The sequence below is a fragment of the Arachis hypogaea genome, chromosome 18 (genome assembly GCF_003086295.3).
Source record: "Arachis hypogaea cultivar Tifrunner chromosome 18, arahy.Tifrunner.gnm2.J5K5, whole genome shotgun sequence".
Taxonomy (NCBI): Eukaryota; Viridiplantae; Streptophyta; class Magnoliopsida; order Fabales; family Fabaceae; genus Arachis; species Arachis hypogaea.
This window is the reverse complement of record NC_092053.1, coordinates 132,790,795-132,806,842: the sequence shown is the minus strand read 5'-3', so window position 1 is coordinate 132,806,842 and position 16,048 is coordinate 132,790,795. Positions and strand designations below refer to the sequence as shown.

At 30.1% G+C, this 16,048-nt stretch overlaps 1 protein-coding gene and 1 long non-coding RNA gene across 8 annotated transcripts; both read left to right on the top strand.

Annotated features, from left to right (window-relative positions):
• The first annotated feature begins 3,945 nt into the window (after positions 1-3,945).
• Positions 3,946-8,104, top strand: LOC112772273 (amino acid permease 3-like). The gene is made up of 5 exons (XM_025817179.3): positions 3,946-4,148; positions 4,812-4,905; positions 5,151-5,365; positions 6,089-6,222; positions 7,469-8,104. Exons 1-5 carry the CDS (start codon positions 4,025-4,027, stop codon positions 8,102-8,104), a joined length of 1,203 nt encoding a protein of 400 aa, XP_025672964.1. The 5' UTR covers positions 3,946-4,024.
• A 1,134-nt stretch (positions 8,105-9,238) lies between these two features.
• On the top strand, positions 9,239-13,055 carry LOC112772829 (uncharacterized). Of its 7 annotated transcripts, XR_011876103.1 has the most exons (6): positions 9,248-9,541; positions 9,740-9,774; positions 9,959-10,063; positions 10,689-10,853; positions 11,627-11,731; positions 12,142-13,055. It is a non-coding gene; the product is annotated as an uncharacterized lncRNA (long non-coding RNA). The 7 variants fall into 7 exon arrangements; XR_003187685.3 differs by lacking the exon at positions 10,689-10,853 and having other exon boundaries at positions 9,241-9,541; positions 12,139-13,055; XR_003187687.3 differs by lacking the exon at positions 10,689-10,853.
• Positions 13,056-16,048: the final 2,993 nt, after the last annotated feature.

Sequence of the window (16,048 nt, the reverse complement as noted above, 5' to 3'; positions counted from 1 at the left end):
CTCATCAATACTTGTTTCAGTCATATTGTCCTTTATCTACTTCTTAATTGCTCTAGCTCTTAGAACTGCTCAAATTTTAGGTTATGTTTAACTTGTTTTTCTATTTAAATTTGTTTGATACAACTAACACTCTCTATTGTTGAACACATAAATCCTTATATGCATTAATGAGTAAAGCTTTAGTTTGATGGTATTTTAGTCACTAAAATTTCAAAATTACTAACTTAATAAGTGATTCATGTGGGGTTAATGTGATATATTAGGAATATGTGCTGGGTCTTGATTAAAAATCTTTTGCTAATTGGATGTTTCATGATATAATTATATGTTTTGCTTTGGAGACCGCTAATTCCTGATGGCAATGCTAAAGGAAATTGGTATAGTACTCATTGGTTGTTTTTTTTTTTATCCTTTTCAGGTCGAACTTATATTTAACCATTTATAAAAAAAAAAATCATTGCTGTCAAGTGTAAAAGTATCTTCACGACTGTTAAATTCTTATTTGTAAATGTAAAGGAGCTTGAAATTTAAATTGCAAAGGGCTGAAAAATAAAATAAATGTCTATAAATACTTTTTACCTATTGTATAGTTGATTTTGAACTCACAATCAATTACGAAATTCTGACTTACCGAAAAACCAAACTAAAATTTTTCGAATATCGAAATAGTTATTTACTCTTATATTTTCTTATCAATGCTAACAATAAATATATAGATTATATGTATTTTATGTATATACATCTATGTATTTATATATATGTATGCCTTTACGTAGATGTATCTTCATTGTTCTCACACAAGACAGTAAACAAATGCAACCTAATATACTCTATTATATAGTATATTCTAAAATAAGTGATGAGCCTTAATAATACAATGTTGTAATAACATTTCTAATTAGTATATAGTTTATGTTTACGTTGTTTGTGCATGTAACAAATTAAAGAAAACAAATGTTAATTTTAAGGAAAAGTATATGACATATTTTCTGTCAACTTATTATCGATAATAATTAATTATTATATTTTAAACACATATATAAAGAGATATATCCAAAAAATATATCTATAAAGACATTTTTATTAAATATAGACATAAAAAAAATATTTTTATTAGACATATTCACAAAGATATTTCTATTAAATACAATTATAAGTAAGAGTTGGTAGAAGTTGGCAGAAATGGTGTTGATAACGTAGCGGAATTGTAATTTTAATTAGTATATAGTTTTAGAGTTGTTTTGCATCAGATTAAGGACGTCTCTTCCTTCAAAGAATAATTATTTACTAAAGAAAGAAAAAAACAGTTTTCAAATGCTTGACTCGGCCAACCAAAAATATAGTTAAGTTGATAAACTTATTTTCACTAATTTATTCTACTCAACGGAACAAAGAAGGGAAAGGAGTAAAATCAGCAACTCCACTACTACTGTAAACTAAAAGCAAGGAAAAACTAGCATCTTAATTACAAGAAATTGCACTGAAAAAAATAATTACAATAAAGTTTTACTTTGGTCAAAAGATTATCACCTTATATATTTTTTCAAATAACACTTAATAATGTTCCTTTGAAACTGTGTTTCTTTCTTTCTTTCTTTCGCTAAGATTGAAGACGTGCTTCATTGATTGAAATTTCCATCAATTAAAAGGGATTCATAAATTCCTAAAGAGTTTTGCGTTGTTCCAAACACAACATTTGTGTCCAAACTACAATTTATTGCCATTTCAATCCATTACTGCATTTCTATAACCACGCAAAGATCAAATAATTGGGAATGAAGAAACACGAACTCCGGAATTGGTACACAACTATATTATTGTTCTTGTTATTATATATACTTTGTGAATTTGTAGACTTTAACTATATTAATATTCAAGACTTTTTGCGGATTTGTTATACAATGTTTTTTTTTTGTTACGTATTATATTTGTGTGAACTTAGATCAAATGTATTATGTTCAAGTACTTTAATTTATGTGCGTATTATTCTATTATAAATGTGTTTTTTTTTTTTGTTTTAATACTTATAAAAAAATTTGTTTGGTTTTGAATTTGATCAAGTATAATGTAAAAGTGATCTGTTTTAGTTTAAATGCTCATGTGACACATTTTATCACATTAACATTTCAATTTATTTCATTAGCATTTAAGAAAAGAGAAAGTATAGGGAGCCAATGATCTAAGCGTACAATGTGTACAATGGAGGTTTAGGAAGTATTAGAGATATGACCATTAGTGTTACATTGTCCTGTCAGGTTACGCTTTTGGGATGAGTGGTTTCAGATATGGTATTAGCATTCTAGATCCGAAAGGTTAAGAGTTTGATCCTTGGTGAACCCCAAAATCGGGTGATGTTCATTTTATTCATAGACTAAAGATTTAACCCATTGTACACTTAGGCCATATTTAACCCATTGTACACATTGTACACTTAGGCCATTGGCTCCCTAGCACTACCCGAAAAGAAAATGAATTAATAACAAGGATTAATACAGACAAATTTTAAATTTTATAAGAGCCAAATGAAAAAAAATTATAAGCACTAAAGCCAAAAAGTAATAGTTTTTACAGACTAAAAATTTATTTAAGAGCCAACATTTTATTTCTATTTAAAGAGAAAAGTTTTTAAATACTTTACTCATTAATAAATATGTCAAAATAAGGTTCTTTCTATTTTTTTTTCATTTATTTTGGTTTTTTTTTTATCTTCTTAGCTATAGTTCCATACTGATTCATTGTTCATATTTCTATTTCCATGCTTATACATTCACCAATATATACTTAAAATTTTAGTATCAGTTGCTAAATAATAAATGTGATGAATAAATATGTGAACTTGTTTTTTCAATAGGTAAAAACTCAGGTGCAGTCGACTTTATGTGAAGTTAATAACTGAAACGACTCTCAACTATCAACTTCACGTGGAGTCGACTGCACCTGAGTTTTCACTTTTTTCAATATTTCTAAGTTATCAAATATTTTTATTTTTGTTGAAAGTCTAAACACCTAAGGAGTGCTAATATATTTCAGATAAAATAAGGAGTGCAATACTTACAATTTACGAATCATCTGTTCAAAAGCAATACAGAAGACTTAGAATTTAGATTCTTGTCAATTTTGATCTTTATTTCTATACATCATCATCCAACGATGATTGAAAAAGTAGAATCTTCGGAAAACACTTCCACCACCCTTGGCATTGCTAAAGAACTCTGCGACGACGACGGCCGGCCACAACGAACCGGTACACATTGATCCCGCAATTCATGTTTCAAATCTAATCTTTATATGTATAGGAAGAATTCTAAGTATTTTTTAAGGTGAAAACTCAGGTGAAGTCGACTTTACGTGAAGTTGATACCTCATAATTGTTAGATGAAAATTTAGTCAAATCAATCAAATTATTTAATAGTTCTCAGGTATCAACTTCACGTGAAGTCGACTGCACCTGAGTTTTTACTATTTTTAAGGTGAAAACTCAGGTGAAGTCGACTTTACATAGAGTTGATACCTCAGAATTGTTAGATAAAAATTTAGTCAAATCAATCAAATCATGTAACAGTTCTCAGGTATCAACTTTACGTGAAGTCGACTGCACCTGAGTTTTCACTATTTTTAAGGTGAAAACTCAGGTGAAGTCGACTTTACGTAAAGTTGATACCTCAGAATCGTTAGATAAAAATTTAGTCAAATCATCTAACAATTCTCAGGTATCAACTTTACGTGAAGTCGACTGCACCTGAGTTTTCACTATTTTTAAATGTTCCAAAAGTTTTTATTGTTGATTTTAATTATAAAAAATATATATAATATATATTAATTGAAATCAACTGTTAAAACGACTAAAACATCAGTATAAAATATTTTCATACGTATATATATATACACACCATTATGTGAATGTTGTTATGCAGGAACTGTATGGACAACAAGTTCTCATATAATAACAGCAGTGATTGGATCTGGAGTTTTGTCGTTAGCATGGTCGATAGCACAATTAGGTTGGATTGGTGGCCCTATTGTTATGATCTTCTTCAGTCTCGTCACTTTGTATACTTCATATTTTCTTGCTAATTGTTATCGTGCTGGAGACCCCATCACTGGCAAGAGGAGCTACACTTACATGGAAGCCATTGACAACATTCTAGGTAAGCACAAACAAAACTAGGTTAGATACATGATAGTTACTTTAACAATTTTTTATGTTAAAATAATAGTTAGGATCAAATACTATTAGATTTTCAATTTTTGTATTAAATTCTAATTTGGTGTCTAATATCTAAAACATTTTATTTCTATTTAAAAATAATATTTTTAACAAATTCAATATTATCTCATTGTTAAATTTAACACAAATAGTCAATAAAATGAGTAGCGTTACAGAATAAAAAAGAATTTTTACAATGATAATTATTAGTGAATTAATTTTACTTATGTACTAAAATTAAATTTTATTGACCGTTTAATTTACTAAATTTTTGTGTCAAATTTAACGATGAGTTAATATTAAACATGTATAAAACTTTCGGATTAAAATAGAACTCTTAAAACTTGATTCAGATATTAGATACTAAAATAGTATTTTATCCTAATAGTTATATATGAAGTTCACATTAATTATTTTATTAATTATTTATTACTTGTTTGAGTGGATTATATGAAAAATATTTTCATCTTTTTAGAGTATATTGAGTGAGTAATTTAAAAACTCTGTATATAGTCACTCCTTTTATATTCATGTTATTTTTAAATTAAAAAAGTTAATGAAATGCGTTATATATATAAATGTTGTATATGCCATAACATTGCAGGAGGAAAAAATTCTATTTTTTGTGGAATAATACAATACGCAAATCTTTATGGAATTACAATAGGATATACAATTGGGGCTGCTCTTAGCATGATGTAAGTTCAGTTATTAACCCTAACTTTTCATTTTGAGTTGATATTGTTTGAATATTTTGATTTGGAATTATTTAAATTGAACTTACTATGTCAACTCAAATCAATTAGTCATAGAAGCTCTTGCTCATAATAGCTCTATTGAGTTCTTTTGGAATCAAATCTTTACTATATAAAAGCTGTAAGTAGTTTCAAAATCATTTCAATTAATATTTTTTAAATGAAATTTAACTTGGTTTGGTTGGCAGGGCAATAACAAAGATTCAATGCATATACTCATCTGAAGGAGAAGACCCATGCATTATTTCTGGCAACCGTTACTTAATAGGGTTTGGGATAATCCAACTTGGTTTCTCTCAACTTCCTGATTTTCATAATATTTCATGGCTCTCAGTACTTGCTGCAGTCATGTCTTTCACATATTCCATAATTGGTCTCATTCTTGGAATTATCAAAATGGCAGGTTATATATGTCTCTTCTTCCTACATCAAGTTTTTCTCCTTATTTTTTTTATATACTTATGATATTAAATGCACGGTGTATTTAAACTTAAATTAAACTAAAAACTGTGTTTAAAGAAAAATAAAAATACGGTTTGATTTGGAAAGATGCCATTAATTTGAATTTTTTAAATTTTAAAAGTATTAATTTTGTTTGCCAAATTATTTTTTATTTTACTATCTGAGAATAACATGTTATATCATCTGTCAACTTTACGTGGCGTACTAATATATTATTAAAGATGATATATTAGAAAAATATTAATAATAAATTGATAAATAAAGATTAAAAATATATTATTTTAAAAATTAAATTGATACTTTTAGGAACTAATACACTTATATAATTATGGGAGTAAGTGTTCTTATTAAAATTAAAAAATATTTTAAAAATAAATAAAAATTATTTATAATTTATAATTATCTCCGTTATATTATTAAAGTTGACCCATTATTTTATCTCTCTTATTTTATTTTATGTTATATATATATATTACTGTTAAAATTTTTTAAATTCGTCACCGGATGCTTTACTTTTTTATAAAAATATATTTACAATTTTATAAATCTTGAATTGGAACGTTTATATAGTTTATGAATAATATAGCATAAAAAATAAAATTGGCTGAGCATAGTAAAATTATATTGTTGTCTAATAATTTTTTATGGTTGGTTCTTGAAACAGGAAATGGCACCATAATGGGTAGCATAACAGGAGCTAAAGGAGAATCACCGATGGATAGAGTGAGGGGGATATTCCTAGCTCTTGGAAACATTGCCTTTGCATATGCATTTTCTACTATTCTCATTGAAATTCAGGTACATCATTTTTAATTTCTTATTCTCCGCTTTTAAAATAAAGGTCTTTTTTTACGTGAAAATTCAGGTGAAGTCGACTTCAGGTGAAGTCGACTTCATGTGAAGTTGATATCTGAGAGTCGTTAAATGAAAATTTAGTCAATTCAATCAAATCATCTAACGGCTCTTAAGTATCAACTTTTTTTGTGACTGAAATAAATTAAACAAAGAAAAACAAAACAAACAAAACAAGGAACTGCTTAAATAGAGGGACAGTCCCGTTTAAGACTACTCTTAAACTCCTCCCAAGGTGAAAGAAGCTCCACATGCGAAAGTTGTAACTTCATCGCCATCTTTGCCATAGTATCTGCCACCGTGTTTGCATCTCTCATAATCAAACGAAAGTCAACACGCCAATTCCAATGCATGATATCTCTTATTTTGAGCACCAGTGAATCACTAAACCCAAAACCATCTTGAGTAACAAGATTAAATGCTTCTACACAATCCGTCTCACAAATAACATCTCGTTGACCCACATCCCAAGCTAAGAGATATCCTCTCCAAATAGCAAACAATTCTCCTTGAAGAATACTATTACTCTCAATCATTCCCAAACACCCCCTTTGCCAGCTTCCATTACAATCTCTAATAACACAAGCAAAACCAACACTATCACCCGAACCAACATAACTAGCATCACAATTAATCTTAAAAGTACCAATGGATGGGGGATTCCAAAAACCATTTAGAGTAGAGGGAAGGGACATACATTGTAATTCAAAAATATTCCTAAGCTCCTTTCCTGAAGTTAATGCCTCTTAAGTATCAACTTTATGTGAAACCAACTGCATCTGAATTTTCATCTTACGTGAAATTATATTTAAATATATTAATGTGGTGTTTATTTACAAAGACAAGAATAATTTCGGAAGAATATTTGAAACCAAAGAGAATTAGTTTTGCCATGCAAAATTTATGGTTTTAAAAAATATTTTTAATTATTTATTATATATTTGTATATATTTATAAATATATTATTTTATATATTTTTTAATAAAATAATTAATTATTAAAATAATCAAACTAAAGATAATAGAATAATAATAAAATCTATTATAATAGAATAATCAAACAGTATAATCAAATTTTTTTATGAACACTAGCGATCTAACTAAATTTATAGGACAAATTTTAATATGTCTTTTGATTATTCTCTATAAATTTATTAGTATATACTAATAATAATATGGGTGTGACTAAACAGGACACCATAAAATCTCCAAATGAACTAAAAACAATGAAGGTTGCTTCAAAGATAAGTGTTGCAACAACAACAATATTCTATGTCCTATGTGGATGCATAGGTTATGGTGCATTTGGAGATTCAGCACCAGGAAATTTACTCACAGCATTTGATAAACCAATTTGGCCCATTATCATTGCAAATTTAGCAATAGTCATTCACCTTGTGGGAGCATACCAAGTTTATTCCCAACCCCTCTTTGCCTTTGTTGAACAACAAGCATCTAAAAGATGGCCAAGTCTTGAAATTGAACGCACGGTGGAAATGCCCTTTTTACCCTCTTTCAAGCTAAACAATTTTAGACTAATTTGGAGATCAATTTTTGTGGTGGTAACAACTTTTATATCAATGTTGATTCCATTCTTTAATGACATATTGGGAGTGATTGGAGCATTAGGATTTTGGCCCTTGACAGTTTATTTTCCTGTGGAGATGTATATCAAACAAATGAAGATCGAAAAATGGAGTGGGAAATGGATTGGTTTGCAATGTTTGAGCATGTTTTGTCTCTTAGTAACAATTGCTGCTCTTGTTGGATCAGTGGTTGGTGTCTTGCTTGACCTTTCCAAATTCAAGCCATTCAGCTCACAATTATAGTACTCAAATTAAAGCTCTCTCTCTATATATGCCTTTGGTTTTTGTATTACTTGTTTAATTATTCATTCATTTACTCATTCAGTGATTTTGTTATTATTATCACATTGTATGTATGTTAATGCTATTGAAATAATTAAATGATACAATAGAACTTAAATTGAATTATATCTTCTTCCTCTGTATAATGTTTTGTGTTGGCACTACAACATTTTGGGTCTATGGCCACGGTTTTTTTGGTCACGGTAAAAAACCGTGACCATAGACCCTCTATGGTCACGGTTTTTTAGGGTGACCAAAAAAAAAAAGCTACGGTCACGGTTTTTTTGGAAAGGGTGACCATAGAGTACCTATGGTCACGGTTTTTTTAAAAAGGGTGGCCTAAAAGGGTCTATGGTCACGGTTTTGAGGGGTGACCTAAAGAGGTCTATGGTCACGGTTTTTTACAGTGACCAAAAAGGGTCTATGGTCACGGTTTTTCAAAAAAGGGTGACCTAAAAGGGTCTATGGTCACGGTTTTGGGGGGTGGCCTAAAAGGGTCTATGGTCACGGTTTTGGGGGGTGGCCTAAAACGGTCTATGGTCACGGTTTTGGAGGTGATCTAAAGGTGTCTATGGTCACGGTTTTTTACAGTGACCAAAAAGGGGCTATGGTCACGATTTTTCAAAAAAGGGTGACCAAAAAGGGTCTATGGTCACGGTTTTGGGGGGTGACCTAAAGGGGTCTATGGTCACGGTTTTGGGGGGTGGCCTAAAAGGGTCTATGGTCACGGTTTTGGGGGTGACCTAAAGGGGTCTATGGTCACGGTTTTTTACAGTGACCAAAAAGGGGCTATGGTCACGGTTTTTCAAAAAAGGGTGACCAAAAAGGGTCTATGGTCACGGTTTTAGGGGGTGACCTAAAGGGGTCTATGGTCACGGTTTTGGGGGTGGCCTAAAAGGGTCTATGGTCACGGTTTTTTACAGTGACCAAAAAGGGTCTATGGTCACGGTTTTTTGAAAAAGGGTGACCATAGAGTACCCTGTCCAAAACGGCGTCGTTTTCCCCTCCCCCTTTTCGAAAATCAATTTTTTGTAATTTTTTTTTTAATTCCTTTCCCCAGAAGCCCAGAACGACGTCGCCCCCCCCCCCCCCCCCCCCCCCCAAATCCCCATTCCCGCTCCCAAAATTCTCCTTTCCCTCTTGTAAGTTCCACTCTCGGCTCTCTCTCCCTCTCAGCTCTGAACCCTCACTATCCGACGTAACCCCTTTCTTTCACTCTTCATCCTCTCTCCCTCTCCACCGTAATCGCAGCCGCAGTCTGTGATCTGTCACTCTCTCAACCCCCACTCTCCCAAACCCTCACTCATCTGTGCCTCTCACTCTCTCAACCTCTCACTCTGTCAACCCCTCACTGTCGCATCCCTCACCTCTATTGCGTTCAGATACCTACAAAAAAAGGTTAAGCTCTTTTCATGGGTTTTCAATTGTTTCAGTATTTTTTTATATTGATAATACCTGTGTGGTTTTCTTTTGTTCAAATTCATGCGTGGTTTCACGATTTCTTTTGTTTTTTAAGGTTCATTTTTTTTTTCACGATTTCACGATTTCATGCGTGGTTTCATGCGTGGTTTCTTTTGTCCTTTTCTGTTTTTCCAGGAGCCCTCAATGCTGAACCCAGTTACTCATTCCAAGTGAGTTTCTTTTCTTGCTTTTCTTTTCTTTTCAATTTAAGTAGCTTAGTTTTTGCAATTAGGTAAGTTTTTTCAATTGTTTGTGCTCTTATTTTTGACACTGTGAGTTTTGGGCTGTGCTCTTTTTTCAATTTAATACCTGTGCTCTTTTTCAATTAGGTAACACAATTATAATTTTTTGTAGATTTCCGGTTTCCTTTAAAGATTATGGCTGCTGCTGTAACTGCGAGAACTGTTCGTGTTGTCATTGTTGTTTTTGATGGACCCAGTAGCTTTATTGCTTAACTAGGTTGGTGTTAATTTATGTAGTTGTGTGTTGTTAACTTGTTATGGATAGGTGAGATTACGGGTGGTCCTTAACTGCCATGGCTGCATGAACCTGTTTGACTTTGGAGTCCTTGGAATGTGTTCCATAATATGTTTGGAAATTGAGTAGTATCATGCTTTTCAGATTTGTCTGGTGCTGTGTGTTCTTTAGCTTTTACGCTGAATTCTTGCATCTTGAATCTTGTTCTTCTTGATGTTTTGAACTCTATAATATGTTTGGAAATTGAGTAGTATCATGCTTTTCAGATTTGTCTGGTGCTGTGTGTTCTTTAACTTTTACGCTGAATTCTTGCATCTTGAATCTTGTTCTTCCAACTGTGCTGTGTGTGAATTGCATGACCCTTCACATGGTTTCTTCACAATGCTGGAATTTGTTATGCTCCTAAGAAACTTTGTTGGAATTTGGAAAATTGGACCTGGTTCAATGAAATGTTCTGTTTTTGCTTATTACTATATTTTTAGTTTTTTACCTTAGTTACGCAAATGACATTATTTTCATAATATTTCTCAATTTCCCCTTTGAATCATTTAATTGATAAGTACAGAAAAATGAATTAAAGTTGTTTAAATATTATTCCGCATTTCAGGAATACTCGTTGTGAATGTTGAAACGTGTAGTTGTGTTGTGGCTTATCTCAAGTGATAGCTTCTTTAACTCCGTTGCTAACACTGGCATCCGGCAGTAAAACACCCCTACAAGTATTATGAGTAGAAAATTAGCATTGTCTAATATTCTGCTGTAACAGAAATTGGTACAGGTTTTGTGAAGCATATTAAAATCGAATCACTTGTTTTCTAAGCCCTCTGCAATGCATTTGCTTTCTATTGGTTCAAGTTGCATGATTGTTATTGAGAAGCATTTACAGTTTATAAATATCTAATTATTATTTTCTACTGAAAAATATGAAGTAAAGTTGCTGATAACATTTTTAATATAGGATAACATTTTCAAGTGGCATCCACGTCGCTTGTTCCCTCTTTACCCATCAGGCCCCAGCTTTGGATCTTTATAGCACAAAAAAGCATGTTCAACCCTTTCCTCTCTCCCTCTCCCTCACATATTTTTTCATCACTAGAAATTAATTTCGTATAAATATTAAAATCATCACTAAAATAATAAATAAGACGATAAATATCTGTTATTGACATAATCAAGGCAAATTTTATAATATTTATGAATTAGTATTTAATTTTTGTCTAATTTATGTTTTATAATAAATTTTAATTTCTTTTAAATTATGTATATTCGTATTTTAAAAAGTAAATATTAATTTTTTTATTTTTTTAGTAAGTTAAAGATTATCTTTTAAACACCATGATAATTAATTATTATAATAAAATAAATGTTCCAATTAATAAATTGATTCCAGAATTAAAAAAAGAAAACCGTTAATCATAAAGAGAGACTTATAGCCTGACTTCCTAATTTGAATCATATGACAAGCATATATAGGACAAAATTCATATTTAAATTCTTATTCATTACTTCCTCTTCAAATATCACTAGCTCTTAAATTTCTTTCAGGAAAATAGTTCTACACTTTGTAATAAGGGTGGAGATGGATTTCAAGTGGAGAAGAGAAAGGTGAAGACCAAGTTGACAGCAAGCGTTAATTTTTTAGCTGCACTGGTAATGGAGCTTGATAAGATGGGCTAAGTGCATGCAATATTTAACCGTTGAATGATGCGCTACAGTAAAGCAAATAAGCATTTTTTGTTTAACAAGTTGAAGGCTAACAAGTTTGGTACCGCATATAATTTAGAATTTTTTTTCAACAATTATTATTTAGGTTTGTCGCTTGTGTTATAGGTAGGTTTATATCAATTGGACTTTGTTTTTTAAAAAAAAGGGACATGTATGTATAAGTTTTGGCTAAGATTTTCTTGTTATGTGGCTCATCAAAACCCTAGCAAATACTCCTTGCTGTTTAGTAGTTGAAATTTTTAAGTTAACTGACTTATTAAAGTTTGCTACATATGTATTGCATTATCATAAGCAATTTTTCTCTGTTTTAACATGTTTATTTCTTTTGCTAGCAGGAAGACATGATGTGAAGAAAATATGTTCTATACAAATATCACATGGAATGGGTCTCACACTTTAGTTATCTAAATGTAATTTTTCTTATGTGTTGCGTAAGGGTGACCATAGAGGCTATGCTCACGGCCAAAACCGTGACCATAGATAAGGCTATGGTCACGGTTTTGAGGAAGGGTGACCATAGAGGCTATGCTCACGGCCAAAACCGTGACCATAGATAAGGCTATGGTCACGGTTTTAACAAAGGGTGACCATAGAGGCTATGGTCACGGCCAAAACCGTGACCATAGATATGGCTATGGTCACGGTTTTGAGTAAGGGTGACCATAGAGGCTATGGTCACGGCCAAAACCGTGACCATACATAAGGCTATGGTCACGGTTTTGAGGAAGGGTGACCATAGAGGCTATGGTCACGGCCAAAACCGTGACCATAGATAAGGCTATGGTCATGGTTTTAAGAAAGGGTGACCATAGAGGCTATGGTCACGGCCAAAACCGTGACCATAGATATGGCTATGGTCACGGTTTTTATGCGTGACCATAGATTTCCCTATGGTCACGGTTAAAAACCGTGGCCTAAAGTGTCGGAATTTGAAAATTATAACTGTGACCATAGAAACCGTGACCATAGGTAAAAAAACCGTGACCATAGACCTATGGCCACGGCAGAATAGGCCACGGTAAAAAACCGTGACCATAGGTCCAAAACCGTGACCATAGATCTATGGTCACCCTTTTCACTAGCTATGGTCACGGTTTTTTACCGTGACCATAGGCCTTTTTTTTTTGTAGTGTGGGTAATTTCTTGTTATTACTTTCATTTTCTTCTTTATAAGGGACTAATTAAATACGATTTCTTATAGAGAGAAAATTTGCACATTGCATAAAAAATAAATGTCATATTAAAGATATGATTTAGATTTTAGATCAATGCAAAGTGGAAAATAGTAACCCTAATCATTTCAACAAATATTAAAAAAGAATACAATTAAAGCACCAAAATTAGGTAAAGCTAAGGTCATCTTTGCGTAAAATAACTCCTAAAGCAAATGATTAGAAAGAAATTGAGTGTTACGTTTCCCAAATGAAAGCACCAAAATTAGATAAAAAAAACTAAGGTAATCTCTTTTGGATTTTATTTTTAGATCATCACAGAGAGGGATTGAACTTTACTTCCACCAATACCAGCCACTTTACAATAACTCCTACTTTTTTTTTTTTTTTTTGTCTAGTAAATCAGAAAGCAAATAGGATACATGAAATTATCATTTTACTCTATGTTGATCTTTGTTCATATTGATTTTGTTGATTGTTTAATGTCTAAAAGCAAAACTGCTATACTAATTTATGACTAAAATAATCCATAGGTACAAAGTATAGCAAAGTACTGGTTAGGCACTAAGATTTTGGACAAAATCATATATACAACCGAAAAGTTTTTAAATATATCAGTATATCGGTGTTTCAATAATTTTTAACCATCAATTTTAATTATATATATATTATATTATATTTTTTATAATTAAGATTAATATTTAAAATTTACTGAAACGTAAATATACCAGTACACTTGAAAGTTTTTTCAACTCTACAGACTTTTAAGAATTTAGGTGTCAAACATTATCACTTCAACATCTTTTCAAAATTTTAAATTATACATAATAATAAAAAAATGAGATACTATTTTTGATGTGTTTTTTTCCACATCTAGTACCGTTTTAGGGCTTAGACTTAAACATATGGTGAGCAAAAATATCAGTTAAATATTTGTTTCTAGTTTCTACCTTAGATACTAGATTTTATATTATGATTCAAAGTTCAAGAGCATATAATAATGTGCTTATTTTTTACTGGTATATATCTAGATACTTTTGTTTCTTTTTCTCCTAAAATAACCGCCTTTAGAAAAACACTAATTAAATAAATTTTTATAAAATTGAATAATTAGAAAATTTTATTCTCAAATAAATAAAATATTATCCAATAATTATTCAATTATAAAAGTTATTTAAAAATATTATTAAAAATTAATATAATTTTAAAATATTAATTTGATTTTATAATTTATAGTTTAAAATAAAATAAGTATTTTAATTTAAAGTTAAAGTGAAACTAAATTAAAAAGTGCTCTTGACTATTGACCCTACAATCAAGCTGGCACTACATACATTCCAAGTCAACAATTGTCAATTACTCTAAATATGAATGGTGGGGGGCATGTCACATTTCTTTTTCATATTTCAGATATTCCAATTTCCATTGCCAAATACGTTGAATAAAACTCAATTCCTCTCAAATCTCATTATGTCTTGTCTTTTCTCTTTTGTTTCTATCTCTATTTTCACGAGGATGGTCAGAATATAGAATATATGTAATATAAGTACTTAATTGATACAAATAAAAAACATATAATAAAAATTTATTTATTTTGTGTCTTAAGTATACATGTTAAATTTATAAATTAAAAATTTTTTAATTAAAAATATAAAAACATTTAAAACTTTTTTATTAATAATAAATTTATTATATATTTTTAGAACACATGTTGGCTAAACCTCCACAATAATAATTCGAATAAATATTAGATCATTACTAAATTGTTAAATTTTTCAAAGATTCCAACAATGATTTGATCCCTCATCTCTAAGAATAAATACTAATAAATAGAGTAATGATTAATTTGAACTCCCTAAATTAATGCTTACCTTACAATTAAGTAATTAACCCATGCCCTTGACAAACATTGGTCTTGTTTTCCTAACTAGTTGGAAATTGCTTCCAAATAAACATATATTCGGACATGTGGACTACCTTGAGTTAATTTCAAGAGTAAACATTGGAGTTAGTTCCAAACGAATTTTAAATCGAATGCTTTAATTTTAAACAAAATTTCCAAGTTTTGATTTCAAATTAAATTTTTAATATATTATATTGGATAAATAAGTTTTTACTGAGTTTATTATAAAATAATTATATTCTAAAAAATATCACTATACGATAAATTAATCTATTTCAAATAATGGAAAAATCTTTCTGATGAAAATAATTTTTGAAAATTTTTAAACAATAAAAATCCTTTGAAATAAACAAAATATCTAAGTAAAATTTTTTAAGAGTTAATTTTACATGTTTACTGTAATTTGAAATTTCAATTATTATTTATTAAGGCAAAGCCTTATTGTTGGTCTAAAATGATGTTCATGCCTTAAAAGGCTCAAAAGTTGTGTTGAAAGACACCCGAGAGTAATGAGTGGGGTTTGGGTGCAAAAAGTTAAAAGTGAAACATTGAATAAGTTATGGTCCCTTTAATGTCTTAATACTAATAATTTGTGAATTCATGGTCTTCTCAAGAAATGGCAGACATATATATTTAGCATATCTAAATTAAGTGCATGTTATAGTGAGAAAAAAAAAAAAGATAACGAGATAAAGATTCATTCTTATAAATAGATAGATATTTATTTTAAATAGATAGATATTTATCTCTGTTTCTCTCTCTTTTAAAGATGTGAGTGAGAAGAAGAGGTTGTGATGCAGACGAAGATTTGAGGGTATAATTGTTTTACAGACGATTTTAATATTAAATAAAATGTTTAGAACGATTTTAAATTCAAAATAAGATTAGAAACAATTTTGATTTTGACTCTAAACCTTAAGAATCAAACAGTAATTATCCCTAAAATTATCTTTCAAATTATTACTACTTAGTTCCTCTAAATAGTAAATAGTAAGAAATTCCTTTTGTAAAATCCTTCAAATAACATTGCCATTGACATTGTCCCCTCCCTCTGTCAAAATGAATGTATTAAAAGATAAATAAATAAAAATTATATTTTGGTCAAGATATTTATATATCCTAGCATATATTTTAATATGAGTAATAAAAATATTTTAATTCTATGGT